Genomic DNA, 13,655 nt, shown 5'->3' with positions numbered 1-13,655 from the left:
TGGACCCGCTCCGCTCCGCCCCGCGGCCTCTCCGCGCCCTGCGCCCCGCCCTGCCCTGCCCGCGCCGCCGCTTCAAGGGGCAGTGTTCCCGCAGAGAGCGACATCCTCTGCCAGCCCGCGGGGCTCCCCTCTCCCCTTTGTACTGTCATCTACCGACTGTCATTGCCTGGTGTGATCCGAGTCATTTAGCTGAATGCTTTTACGTTAATTAGCATAATTAAGTGCTAAAGAATTGCTTAGGCCCAGTCCTTCCAGAGGATTTTCCTTAGAGCTGACCTGCTAATCAGTTTACACCTAAGAAAGGGGGTGCACAAACAGATCTGCCTGCAAACAAACACTTTCCGGCCCAGCGTTTGGAGAGCTGCAATGACTTTGATACTAATCTATGTGGATACTGCGGCTCATGAACACTGCTATACTTAGCATTAGTCTAATGTGAACGGTGATGAATCACTGCTATCCCCAGGAGGAAATAGCATTCAGTATTTACTGCAGCACATTAGGTTAACTATGGCTCTATAACCGAACACCCACACTTTGACATCACACAGGCGATGATATGCATCACTGACGCAAGCACTGACAGGATCAAACACAAAGGCCACAGCAGCTGAAACAATAGAGCGCCAGCTGACGTAGCAGCACACCCCTCTAACACTGATGGGCTGCAGTAAATCAATAATCCCAGACGCCACAAACAATTGCACCACTCTGTCTTTTACATAAGCGCTAAGACTTCAAAGTTTTATTTTGGGTTCCCAACAGCTTCAACTAATTAGAAAATCCAGTTACAACAACAACCACCAATTGGTCTACATTTGTCTTGTAAGCCATGCCTGGAAAACATGTCCAAATTAATACTTTAAGTTAACCTCAACAACTTTACACATAATAAAAGCAGGTAATAAGAAAAAAAGGAAAGCAAGCACAGAAGTTACTGCAACTAAGCTGGAGAAGAAGCACAAGAAGGAACTGGGATTGCTGCAAGGACAGGTGATCAGAAGACTTCAGCTTGCAGTGCTGTCAATTTAACGTATCCCTTATGCTCTAAATTCATCCCGACAAAACAATCCCTTCCCTTCCCCCATCCATCTGTCTACTTTTGCCATCAAGGCTGAAGAACAGCAGCTGACAAAGCCACAACATCAATTGAAATGTATTAACTGACTAGGGAAAAAAAGGGGAATCTATCAGTAGACAGCAGGCTGGCAAACAAAAGGAAAAACTGAAGGTAAAACATTATCATAGTTCCTTTCAAAAGTGGGGGGGAGGAGAGAGGGGAAGCATCAGTTTCATCTACAGAGACTTTGGAATAATGGATAAAAGAGCAGAAAGCTATGAAGCCTAACTAGAGTATTTCTAAAGATTACATCCTAATGAGATCCTGATCTTTCCCATGAAACCACACATAAATATTCACAAGAAAATCCCTTCTCAGGCAAAGTGCAGAGATGACAGGTTCCTATAGCACTTTATCACAACTGCAGCTATCAGTTTTCTTCTATAATGGCCTGATATACTTTCAAAGGAAAAAGGTGACAATGGTTTCTATGTTCAAATGTTAAATGTACTTTTATTTCACCTGTTTCTAAACAATGATCACAGTGCAATTTTGTGATTAAAAAAAGACTGCAAGTCCATGCCTCTGAATGGCACAAACTCCATAACACAAAGTTACACTTGGGAATTTGCAGAAGAATGATTGTAGTCACTTGAGATACTCCAATAGTAAGACTTTTTATACCTGCTTTCTGAAGCAACTGTGTGGCACACTGATGAATTCTACTTCAGTAAAAAAAAAGTAACAAGGATTCCACATTACTGGAACAAACAAGTAACAAACACTCCACAAAGATGATAATGTGGAAATACAACACACACTTTGTACTGTGCAATCCGGACTGTTAAATTACTCTGTTTAGTTTGCTAGCTTACGGCAATGATTTATTAACTATGTGTAACAGTTAAGTCAAAAAATTGTTCACTCCCTCACAGAGTTCCAATTTAAATATTGGGTAAACCATAAATCGCTGAATTTCAAAGGGAGTCAAATGTGATATAACATACAGAGAGGCTTTGATAAAAATGTTATTATTCTTAACAGGAAAAATAATCTGCACTCATTCTAATTTAACTGCACTGCATATTTGCTTAGCTTTTTCTTCAAGGAGAGCTTAATTTCCTAGCACTGATGCTGAGCATTACAGATCTGCAAGCTTTTCAGACTAAAATTTAATATTTGTGCATGCTGCTTAATCATGTTGCACTTGATTCACAACATTCAGAATAATCTACAAGTTGATCATCTAACAGTTGTTACCACTAGAACTGGTGTTTTTTTGATCAGGTTTGGATTTTTTCCCCATATAGCACTGCAGACCAAGAAGTTAAAAAGTTAAGCACTGCTACTGACAGCTGCTTGTGATTAAGAGTGAAAAGCACAAGTGAGTCTCAACAGTTGGCAGTTCTTGGTGTGTAGACAGTGTCTTCTACAAAAGACTGTGTTGATCCAGAGAAGACAGATCTTGGAAGGAACAAGCATTAACTTCAACTTCCTCCCCCTGCCTGCCTGATTGTGCTAAGAATAGTATTACATAGTATAATTACTTGTAAAAGCCTTTTCATCATCCTGATATTCAACTTATTATATTAATGAGTTATTTTTTTTTACTTACCTGGCTACACTGGCTTGAAACTAGAATGCAGAATTTTCCGGCACATTCTGCTGGCACTCAAAGAAGCCTCCTTTCCTTTGTGGAAATTTCTTAACATTACCACTCCCCAAATTATTATGCATACACAAGTATCTATGCATATATATATATATATACACACACACACACACACACACACATATATACACATAGAAATGTCTTGAATATCACTTACTGAATATTATTTATACAAATCTAATGTATTAATTAAGAAAATCAATAGCATTCATATAAATGCTGGAACAATTTTACCAGATTCTAGGGAAAGGTATTTTAAAATTATGGACAAGAGAGAAGACTCCATGGATACATTAAAAAAAAATGTTTGAACAAACTGGGATTAATACAACATCTACAGTGAAAAAATCATATCAGAAAAGGTTGCCATGAGAAAATTCAGTGCCCAACTCAAATTTTTATTTCTATCCAAGGCAGGCATCTCTAAAGATGTACTACTCTGAGTCTCTGGAAACTACTAATAACAAGTGCTTTTATTTGAAAAACCTTCGAGTTGTCTAGGTTTCAATCTAATTATATAAATGAATACAGTGCAGATTCAGATTGCCCATTTAAAATAAAACCACAGCAAAACAAAAATCATTATGATTATAAACAGCTGAAATCCTTCTAGTATGTAAAATAAATACAAAACACATCTTTCTTTAAAGGAACCAGTCTGGGAATGATCATTCCTAACTAGAAGATACAGAACTAAGTTAGCAGGATGTGGGGTGTTTCAGCTTTCCAGAAAACCCATAATTCAGGATTCTACATGATTTAGCAGAAGAAGGAAAAATAGGTAAATCTAGAAAGACATTGGCTCCACCACTAGAGTTCTAGGGTGCAAAAACAGGGCTAAATCTTTTTCTCTGTATAAGGTAAAAAGTTAATGTCAACTGCTGATTTTTAAAAACCCTCCCACCCAACAGCTCTGTCTCACTGAAATTTTACTCTCTTAGATGCTATTTTTCTATTAGGTGGGTCTGCTGTTCTGATCAGATAAAAAGATTATTTGTAACAATCCTAAGCAATGGAAAGAGTTTGGTCCTACAGGCCTACTTCTCTTCACACTCACCGCATACAATTATTTTCATGTCTCCATGTGAGGTGTTCACTTGAGTCCACCAACAGTTTCTGGCAACACTGCAGTTCGACAAACAAATGTTCAGATGTAGGTTTCTTAACCATTAAATAAAATTTGAAGTAACACTTCATCACACAGTTTTGTTTCAAATCATGAGTGGAAAAAACAATCCCTGAAGCTGACAATTCAAAAGATGACATTTGTGATGAGAAATCCTTCTGTCGTGACACAAACTGTTGGGAACAAGACCCAGGCAAATTATACAGAATCATATGACAAAACAGAGACCTAAGACCAAATTGAAAACATCTGATGTCATGTACCTTACACTTTGCAGCATCTAAACCAAACACTTGGCTTCAGCAGCATGATTCACTGGCTGCCTCCAGAGGACAAACAAGTCTCTGCTTCTGCACATTTACCACAGCTTGCTCCTATTTAGGCGAGTCCTATGAACACCAAACTAAGAAATAACCTGGGCCACTTCTGTTGGAGATGGACCACTAGAAACTGGAATGGAACATGCTTAACTCCTTTAATCCAAGAGCTTCTAAGTGGAAAATTCAGAGCCAGCCTTTAAAACAGGAAGCAGAACCCAGGATGTCACCTAAATTATAGAGGAATCCCCATTAAATCAACAGAAAAAGGCAAATTGCTTTCCTAGGTATTTTCCCTCTAGAATCTTTTCTTGAGGTGAAGACGCCCATCTCCAAAAGACAACAAAAGAAAAGGCCAACTCAGAATATCCCAGAACCTCTCGGCTAAGGGACACTGCTGGAATTGGGGAGGTACAGACTTTGATTCTGTGGTACTTGCAGAGCTCAGATTTTTTTGGTTGTGGGCATTTAAGGATAAACTTAATATAGCCCAAGTAAACAACCTGCCTTTCTTTTTGGAGAGAAAGAGAGGCAACATTTATATACCATCTCTGTGCTGTCTTCTGTCTTTGATGTCTGGCTTCTGACTGTCCTCTGCAGCCTCATGGTTTGTAAAATTAGAGGCAAGTAGGGAATTCCATGGTCAAAACAGGAGAAGCAATAGATTCAGCATGCTTGCTAGGATTAGGTCATTATTTAGTAGGTGGCCTGGGCTGCATCTGAGATTTCTGCAGCTAAATCTAAGTTACAACCAAGGCGGAATCCAAGCATCTTAAACATGACCCCTTGCAATCACAATTCTTCCCACAGACATACTTTTCTCTGTCTTTTCACTAATAACAAGCCTATGATATGAATGCAGCTACAATAAGGGATGCTCTGAAGACAGTGGAAATAAAAGTTTGACTGAAAAACTATTGATCTTGAACATTCTTGACCTTGCAACGGACATGATAAATACTTAAACACTTATATTAAGACTTCTGGTTCTGCTAATGACTTATGGTCCACACACCTTAATAAGAATTTTCATACTCAAAAAGCTTTGCAGAAATTTGATCCCAAATTAATTAACCCCAAATCAGGATACACATAAAAAACCTGCTGATATTATCAGTCAGACTTAGCAACACAGAAAGGTGCCATGCTTGCTACAAATATCTGCAGCATCTTCTGCAGTGAAATGTTTCTACTATCACACAAATCACTTAACACTATCAGCCAATTTGCACTGCAAACCTCACATTTCTTTGCTGAAAGTTATACGAAAGTGGTTTTCAGGATCTGCAATCTAACTAATAACTAATAAAGACTTTTAAATCTGTATGTTTTAAACTTGTTTTGGAATTTGAAGTTTAAAATTTGGTCTTTTTGGTGTTTTATGTGACTAAGACTCCTTGATTCTCCACAACAAACTCTATACAGATCACTTCAACGAGGAATTATTTTCTACAAATCTCAAGCAAGTTACCACACAGGGGAAGTATGTAAGCTCAAATACTAAGAGCATCTATGACAAAGGCTTCTCTTGATAAAAAGCTTTCAGCAATGTTAAACATGTATTATCAGAAAGGAAGTATCTGGGAAAGCAGTAAGCTGGGACCAGAAACAAAGATAAGCCTATACCACTGCAGTGTTCTCTTCAAACTCAATTTGCTTTGTAACCAAATACATTTTAGAAAGTAACACACCCACTGCTTTGGCATCCAAAATGAACCTGGAGCCAGAAAGAACTATGTAAGGAATCTACTTACCTGTGCCAAACAAGAGGCCAGGGATGAAACAATTAACTTGGCTCAGACATGTAACAGTTGTCATTCCAAACCAGAAGAAAGGAAAAAAGACACATGCATATGGTGGAATTCTTTACCATACATTATGTATGGATCAACATATCCCTCCATGAAGGAGCTAAGACAAGAAAATTGTTTAATAGCTGTAAATTAAATGTGCTCTTTGTGCAGAAACCTTTTTATTGCTTCATTACTGTCTGGATACAGGAGATGTAAATTTTCTGTTGTTGGACCATGAGGGCTCAAGGCCTGAAAAATACCTCATGAATCAAGTCTATTTACCTGCAACTGCAATTTCATTCTTCTCCCCATTATCATACATGAAGATCCACCATAAATGGATTCTATGTAGAAGCATGAAGACCAGTTCCAAAGCAGTTCTTTTACCCATATGTCTCCCCACTGGACTGCTGTTCTAGGGCACCACTCTCCTATGTAGCCAGAAGTTTTCTCATAATTGTATAAAAGTATTTCACAGCCTTTTGATAGCCAACTGGGCTCTAGACTAGCTCTGGCATTAATTTTTTTTTTTTTTAAATCCCTGGTTTTTTCTACCGAAAGTCATTTTCAGCCAAGCAAATCAAGCTCTTCTACTTTGTTTTTATATTTTCTCCTGAATATCCTAGCAGTTCTTTTTCACAACACCTGGAATCAGCCTAATTTCATCTTTTGTAAACATGGGTTATCAAATTACAGTTGAAATCTCAGCAGAATCCTGTAAAATGCTACTAAACATCCCAAGCTATACTAACAACAACTGTCCTGATGCATTTTATGATCACAGTAAGCTTGACAGATAACATTATACTGGAGATAAATATTATCTTGTGAGTCAAACAGCTTGCCTGCTTCTTCCTCCTCCTCATCAAGTTTCAAGTGAGGAGATCCCCATCTACAATTTATTAATCTTATGCACAACCTTGCATTGTATATAACTGCATTTCACCCAGTTCAATGGTACCATTCAAACAACACTGCTTTAGACAACTAATGCATGTTCCTGTCGATCTTTCACCACTTCTGGAATATGGATTTCCTATGCCATTAGAGTTGTCTGGATGATCAACTTTGCTGAAATACCAAGTATTTCTAGCATGTCTCATTAGCTGAAAGATACCCGAGTGCATTGATTACTGAGTGATTAAGGAGGAATATATTTACATCCTAAGCTAGCTGTGCCATCATGCTTTAGCATTCAATCCTTTCCTATTTCATCCTCAATTTAGAACATTTAAAAAAAAAAAGGTTATATTGACTCTGCTGAAGTTCTTTGGAAACAGTGATCAAAAATGTTCTGTGCTATGCTTTCAAGGAGACAAGCAACATGCAGGTACCTGGCCTCAAGACTCCACTGCACAGCTGCAATTCTTTACACCTGCATTTCCTACTCCTATCTGCTTCCCACTGGCCTTCATATGCACCAAAACTATATCCTAAATAGATGTAACCTTACCCAACATTAAGCCTCTTTTTCTCTGCGCAATGTTCCCAGGCACTTCAGACTTTCTTTCCAGCTCTCTGAAGCTGCACAGAAATGTCTACTGTACTACTTTCCCAGACCCAGCAGCACAGTAGCACCATACAAGAAGATGATGCAGCAACATACATTTACGTGCTTCTGAAAAGAACTCCAAAGGCACTACCCTTCTGTTTAACTACTGTCACCAACATGAGACTAGATTCTTTCCCTTCAAAAATAATGGATCTGTTTTTCAGTTGAGAGAACAAGGCACAGTAACTAAAAAAAATGACTACACACTGAAATTCTATAAACATAATGTACAATTGGAAAGCTATTGTGAAGAAATTTGTGCTCTGTATGGCATTTGAAAGACCTGGCAGAGGTTGAACAGAAAAAGCTGTGTGGGCATATTAATAATCTACTATGTGTCATATCTTTGCTGGAAAGTGATGCAAGGAAACTTTGATGTGTATATATAGCTGCAATTAAAAGAAAAGATTGGTATTTCCAAGGTACATTTTCCTCCTGTTCATGCAATTTTCCTTTGCATAAGTATTAGAAGGGTGTAGTAAGCATAAAACTATAGCTTTTACAAATGTTTTATTGAAAATGCTACATAGATATCATGTCACATTTACAACCTGTGTAGAAATGCACTGTTCTAACACATATGGGCCAGAAGTGAAAAAGTGATCAAACCATCAATAATCAATCTCAAAAACTTCATGCTTGACAGTCCTCTTGTATCCATCTGTATTACAAATCAAGGAAATGAATGGAAGTTAGACTCACACTCGCCAGTCCTCTGCACTTCTGATCAATATTTATTGATATTCACTCTTATTTTTCAGCTCTCTTAGCAGGTGACTTCTAAAACTCATTCATGTTGGAAGAACTTTAACTGGTTCCAGTTGTTTAGACTGCCCTTGGAATGTATTAAATATTTTCATTCATTAATGCATTGCATAGTCACCAGATGCTCCCCAAAACTGCACTGCCAGCAGTGTCACACTCTAATGGGAGATAGTCAATCTGCTTTTTACCCCAATTCACAAAAAAATTCTCTTTCAGAAAAAACACAGTTTAGCTTCTCAAATTCCCAAACTCACCTTGGGCTTTAGGCACCCCAAGGATCTGCCTGCAAGGTAGCTTTATTTGTATGTGCTATCATTTGAAAAATCAGAGTAAAAGGTCAGATAAGATTTCAGATTTAACTGGATTTTAAATCAAGGTAAGAGTCAATGTACCTTTTTTTTTTGGTACATTTAACAGAATCTGATCCAAAATCTACCTGATCACAAAACAAGAAGCAAAATACAAAGTATATGGAAAGCATAACAACAAGAATAAATGCAAACTTAAGTATGTTTCATATAATTTTCCAAACCTAGCTGCTGCTTAAGAGCTTTACTGAGATGTCTCTTGGCTGCATAAACCAAAAGAGTTAACTCTGACCACTGAGTGGTGCCTTTCAAAATACAAACTTCTCAAGTCTAAAGCAGCTGAGGATGCAACATAGTAGCACTTCACTTAAATGCTATCTTTCAAGAGACTACCTTAAAGACAACTTGTTGGAAAAACAGAGAAGAGAAAGGCTGACCACTCTCTGTAGACACATTTTTCTCCTTGTATCTGTCATCTTCAACTTCCATTCTGACTCATTCTTCTTTCTTAGAAGAGAAGGCTGCAGTATCATCAACTTACAGCTCCTGGACCTAACACTTCTTTGCCTGCCTCTTCCCAGGAATTTGATTGTCTTAGCTTTGATTCTTTGGTTTGTTTTGGGAACCAGCTTGCTAAAGCTATGTTTTATGAGTAGAGCTTTCCCTGCTTTGGGGCTTTTGTCTCAGCCTACAGGCCTTTGTGGTCTTCGTTTAGCACAGTCCATCTACATTAAATGATCTCCCCATATTTCATAAGATTTTCCTAGGACTATTGCCAGACTTCATTAGGAAGAGGTCATCATGAGGAATACCCACTCTCCTTTTCATAGTAATTTACTCACATTTTATTGAAACCACAATTTCATATTAACTCATTTCAAGAATTATTAATGAGCAATAATATATACTACTAGTTTGGCATTTATAGCCCTTACTGGAGCTCCTTCTTCAGCTGCCTTGAAAGGCACATCCATTCAATCTTTGAACTGTGAAGATCATCCAAGGGAAACACATTATACACAGTATTTATGAAAATGGTCCATATATAGAGCATCAAAGCAAAAGGATAACTGAAACTTTTGAGGAATGGGTCACTGGAAAAACAAATCGAGAACAAGCAAAGGAGATAAACCACACCCTCACTGAATGAATAGCTGATTAATCAAAAGGAAAGGAAGGTGTCATCAGCTTCTCCAGTAGCTCCAGTACCATTAACCTGAGACCCATCTACAAATTGCTAGATGCTATACAGTCACTTGAAAAAATCTGAGGCTCTTTGGATGGTGTCCTAGAGCACCTGCTCTAGACAATTGAGTTTTCTCAGACAACTGGAAAGCCCTTTGCAGTGTGAGAAAGAGCTTCTCTTTGGCCTAAGGAAACAAGAACAGCAGTGTGGATACCTGTATCCACTTCCAGTGAATTTGGCCCTTCCAACTTTGAAACTCCTTATGATTACACTGTTTCTTAATGGCTTTAAGTGGCTGAACTTACATGCTTGTAACTGGTCTTTAACTCACATTACACAGGAGCTGTTTATATTTGTGCACAGCTAGCCTATATGTAATGATCTTGTTATCTTCTGTCTCTTCTTCCTTTCCCTCATTTGGATAATAAACTGCTTTAGATGTAAAATAGATTGCTGCATGTCTGCAAAAGGAAGAAGGGGAAGTTACATTACCATGATTTTAAATAAAGTTGAAGAGTGACATGATCATGTAAGTCATGCAAGCTGATAAAATCTCAGTCATTTCACAGACAGTCAAAAAAAAGACAGCTATTAATTTACTATTAATAACACATGCACAGCCACATCTATCAAGCCATGTGCTGCTGATTCATCTATTACTACTACTACTACTACAAAAAAAAGCAAAACTAAGCACAGAATTAAAAATTCCTGGATTCAAAGTTGCAGCATTTAGTTAGATATTACATTCTTGCAAGAACGGACAGCACATTAGCCTTGCACAGATGAAAATGAAGGAAAGGGAGACTAACCTCCTGGGTACTCAACAACATTTGGCATCAGAGAAGGCACAGAGGCAGAGCAATATCAGGCCCTGTAAGCTTGCTGGCATGGTTGTGACAGCCTGGGCATGCATGACGAACTGGCTCTGTTTTGAGGAATTCTGGAAAAACAATGGCCACAAGAGCTGCTCCACAACCATGAAGACTGTTTTCCTTCCCAGTGTGTCTGCAATCCTTCGCAACTACCATGGGCCTGACAGTGGCAGTGGCACAAGATAAGGCAGCCATGACTACTTTTTGAAGTACAAATAGGACAAGAGTAAACCAAAATTAATTCAAAGCTATTTCTTATTAACAGTAATTCTGTGATAGATGTCTGAATAGTTTGACAGCTACAACTATACATCAAGAATGCAGCAATACAACTTGAATTGCACAGGGTAGAACTGTAAGGAACTCTCCTGAGGTCTCATCTAACAACATGCAGCTTTTTCCAACAGATGACACACCAGCCTGTTCGTACTGTACATAATTGTGAAAGAGGATCCAGAAAAAGTCCTTTAAGCACAAAGTTCTAGCCTTTCCATTCTCATGAAACCCAGTACAAAGTCCATTTAAAAACATTGTTTGAGTTTGTACAAAATAAAAGCACCATTTGTTTTTAAATAATCAGATAATGAAATTAAGGAACTTCTTCCACTCTTTAATGTTAGCAATCTTCATGAATCTTTATTATTTCTGTTAATCAGATTGCACCCAATTAAGATAAAGAAAATGCTATCAGTTTAAGTTATGCAAAATGTTTGTACACTAAGTCAAAATACTAAGTAAAATGCCCACAGCTCTAATTTTTTTATTTAATTCAAACTGCTTACTGGTTACATTACACAAACTTTCTTCTTACACTAGAAACCAAGAAGAGATCCTACCAATTATTTTCCCTTCTCTTCCCCCCATAAAGCAGGTAATATAGGACTATTTCTTTCCCATCAACAGCATAGTCAGAGAAGAAATCAGATTAAGTGATTGCAATGCCGTGGGAATATTGTAATACTGCCAGACACAAACCTGTCAAGCTTAGCATGCTTCATACAAGGCTCATCCAACTGATTTCAGACTCAGGCAGTAATAGCACCTGAATCTCAGTAGCTTGAGTTAATACTTCACAGTTTTGGGGGCTAGACATGTCTGACTAGAGTAATGGAAACTAAGTTTTAGGGGCATTCTCTAGCTGCAGTTTAGGGCTGTAACTTAATTCCTAACATGCACCTCCAAGAACCAGTACCATCCTTGTAAAATGTGATGTTAGATGCTCATGGACATGGATGAGCTCAAAGAGTTCAGGTGCTTGAGGACAAAGACATTCACTGAGGGTACAACTCTGAGTCAGCACACCTAAATGAGGCACTTTCAGGATGTAGCCTTATTTATTTCAGCTTACAATAGTCAGGCTTTAGTTCCCAAATGGAGCCATCTCATTTAGGTATCTAAATTTGTATGTCTGCATGCAAGTTAGGACTTTACACTCCCATTATAGCAAGTGGAGACCTAGTTGGTACAGACAGTGGAGCCTGGAGAGCTACTGAGTGCAAACTGATGTCAGCTGAAAAGCACTGAGTGTACTATAGCTAGTGACTAAATCTTCACTAATTTCAATGGGAGCTTAAATCCAAGGCCACATATAGAAACACACATTTAGACACCTAAAATTAGATGTCTTCAGTATGCAGCTGAAGCACTGATATTTCAAACCAATGTCTCCAGAACCTTCCTACAGTCAGGCTCAGTCTGCAGTGTGGAGATTGCAATGTGGTGAAAAGAGGGACTAAAGGAGAAGATTAAAGAAGGTACAAGGGAAGATTAACTGATCTGAATATACAGGAAAATCAAACAGGAAAAGAAGAACCTGACTGAACACCTTACAGAGAATATAGTACCTTATGAAATCACATCTCAGAATGCATGAAATAAGATAGAACAAGAGTTAAAAAAGTATCTATTAGAAAAATGAGAAAATAACCAAGGCAAAAAATGTTACAGACATGTTTTGTTCATATAAAGATATTGACTCTATTTAACACATGTTAAACAGAAATCAATGGCACAAAATGACATTTTTCCTAAGACACACTACAATCCACATCATGAGAAATATGAATTAATGCATTCCTTTTTTTTCTTTAATTTGCTACTGCAGAAGAGAATAAAACAAATCTAGCTTCTTGCTTTTTAATCAAACTTTTACCAAATTCAATTTGTTCTGGGAATATAATGTTTTAGAAGTCTAGTACTTGTAACACTAACAAAGTAGGCACAACAGTAACACAAGCTGCTCTGGCAGAAAAGCAGCGTGATAAAGTAAGTTTTTCCAATAACAGCTTCTTGTGTCATCTGTGACTGCTTCTTTAATGGCTTGATGAGACTGGGACCACAAAGACCTGGTCAGTCATCAGAATTAATGGAGGACAAGGTCAGACAGTTCCCAGAGAAGGCGGAGGGAGCTCCGTTAGGAGGTTAATTCTCATGGTTACTCTCAGAGCAGAGAGAGGCCAATCTAAAGAACAGAATTCTGGATTGCTATGTTTTATTCTTGTCAGGAAAATGACCTTGTTTTGCACTACTTTGCAATTTTTATTGAGTTAGCACAAGAAATTTGAAAGAGGGTCATGACAAGAGTGAAGACTGCCTCTGCCCTACTGCAAAAGGGACTACAGAATCAAGGAGATGTGTCTGAATCCAGCTTTAATTCAGCAGTTGTACTAGAAGAGCTGCAGCAGCAGGGCTTACAGGCAAGTTTTACCTGCCAATAGTACTTGACTTACAAACTGGACTTGTGCTATGTGTCAAAGCCAACACATGAGCATTCTACATGCACTGCAATGAGGGCTTAAATCATTATTTCTTTACCTTACTGGAAGGGTACTTGCCATATCTCAATCCAATGTTTAGGATAACCTACCGGTAAAAGGTAGAAGGATTAAGTCTTCAACAATACTTGCAAGGGCATTCATGCAACCTGTTTATCAATCTAAGCTATAAAAAGAGCAGCTCCTACTAAAAATTATTTTGGAATGAAACACCTCCAAATCAAGCT

The 13,655-nt window shown here is 38.1% G+C and overlaps 2 protein-coding genes across 10 annotated transcripts in view; one reads left to right on the top strand and one right to left on the bottom strand.

Annotated features, from left to right (window-relative positions):
* Positions 1-13,655, top strand: part of LOC103615159 (RCC1 and BTB domain-containing protein 2) — a 468,828-nt gene that overhangs the window by 231,004 nt on the left and 224,169 nt on the right. The window lies entirely within an intron of this gene.
* FNDC3A (fibronectin type III domain containing 3A) overlaps positions 1-13,655 on the bottom strand; it is a 112,075-nt gene that overhangs the window by 54,489 nt on the left and 43,931 nt on the right. Inside the window, exon 1 of one of the 4 annotated variants that reach the window (XM_017733613.1) lies at positions 3,790-3,823. The exons of the other annotated variants lie outside the window; for them this stretch is intronic. Coding sequence (XP_017589102.1) covers positions 3,790-3,808 — 19 coding nt within the window. The 5' untranslated portion in view covers positions 3,809-3,823. Of the gene's footprint in view, positions 1-3,789; positions 3,824-13,655 lie in introns of those variants that run through there. 4 annotated transcript variants of the gene reach the window in all.

Source organism: Corvus brachyrhynchos, unplaced genomic scaffold, assembly GCF_000691975.1.
Source record: "Corvus brachyrhynchos isolate BGI_N302 unplaced genomic scaffold, ASM69197v1 scaffold202, whole genome shotgun sequence".
Classification (NCBI taxonomy): domain Eukaryota; kingdom Metazoa; phylum Chordata; class Aves; order Passeriformes; family Corvidae; genus Corvus; species Corvus brachyrhynchos.
Note: the sequence above shows the minus strand (reverse complement) of the source record. Positions and strands in the feature narration are given on the sequence as shown.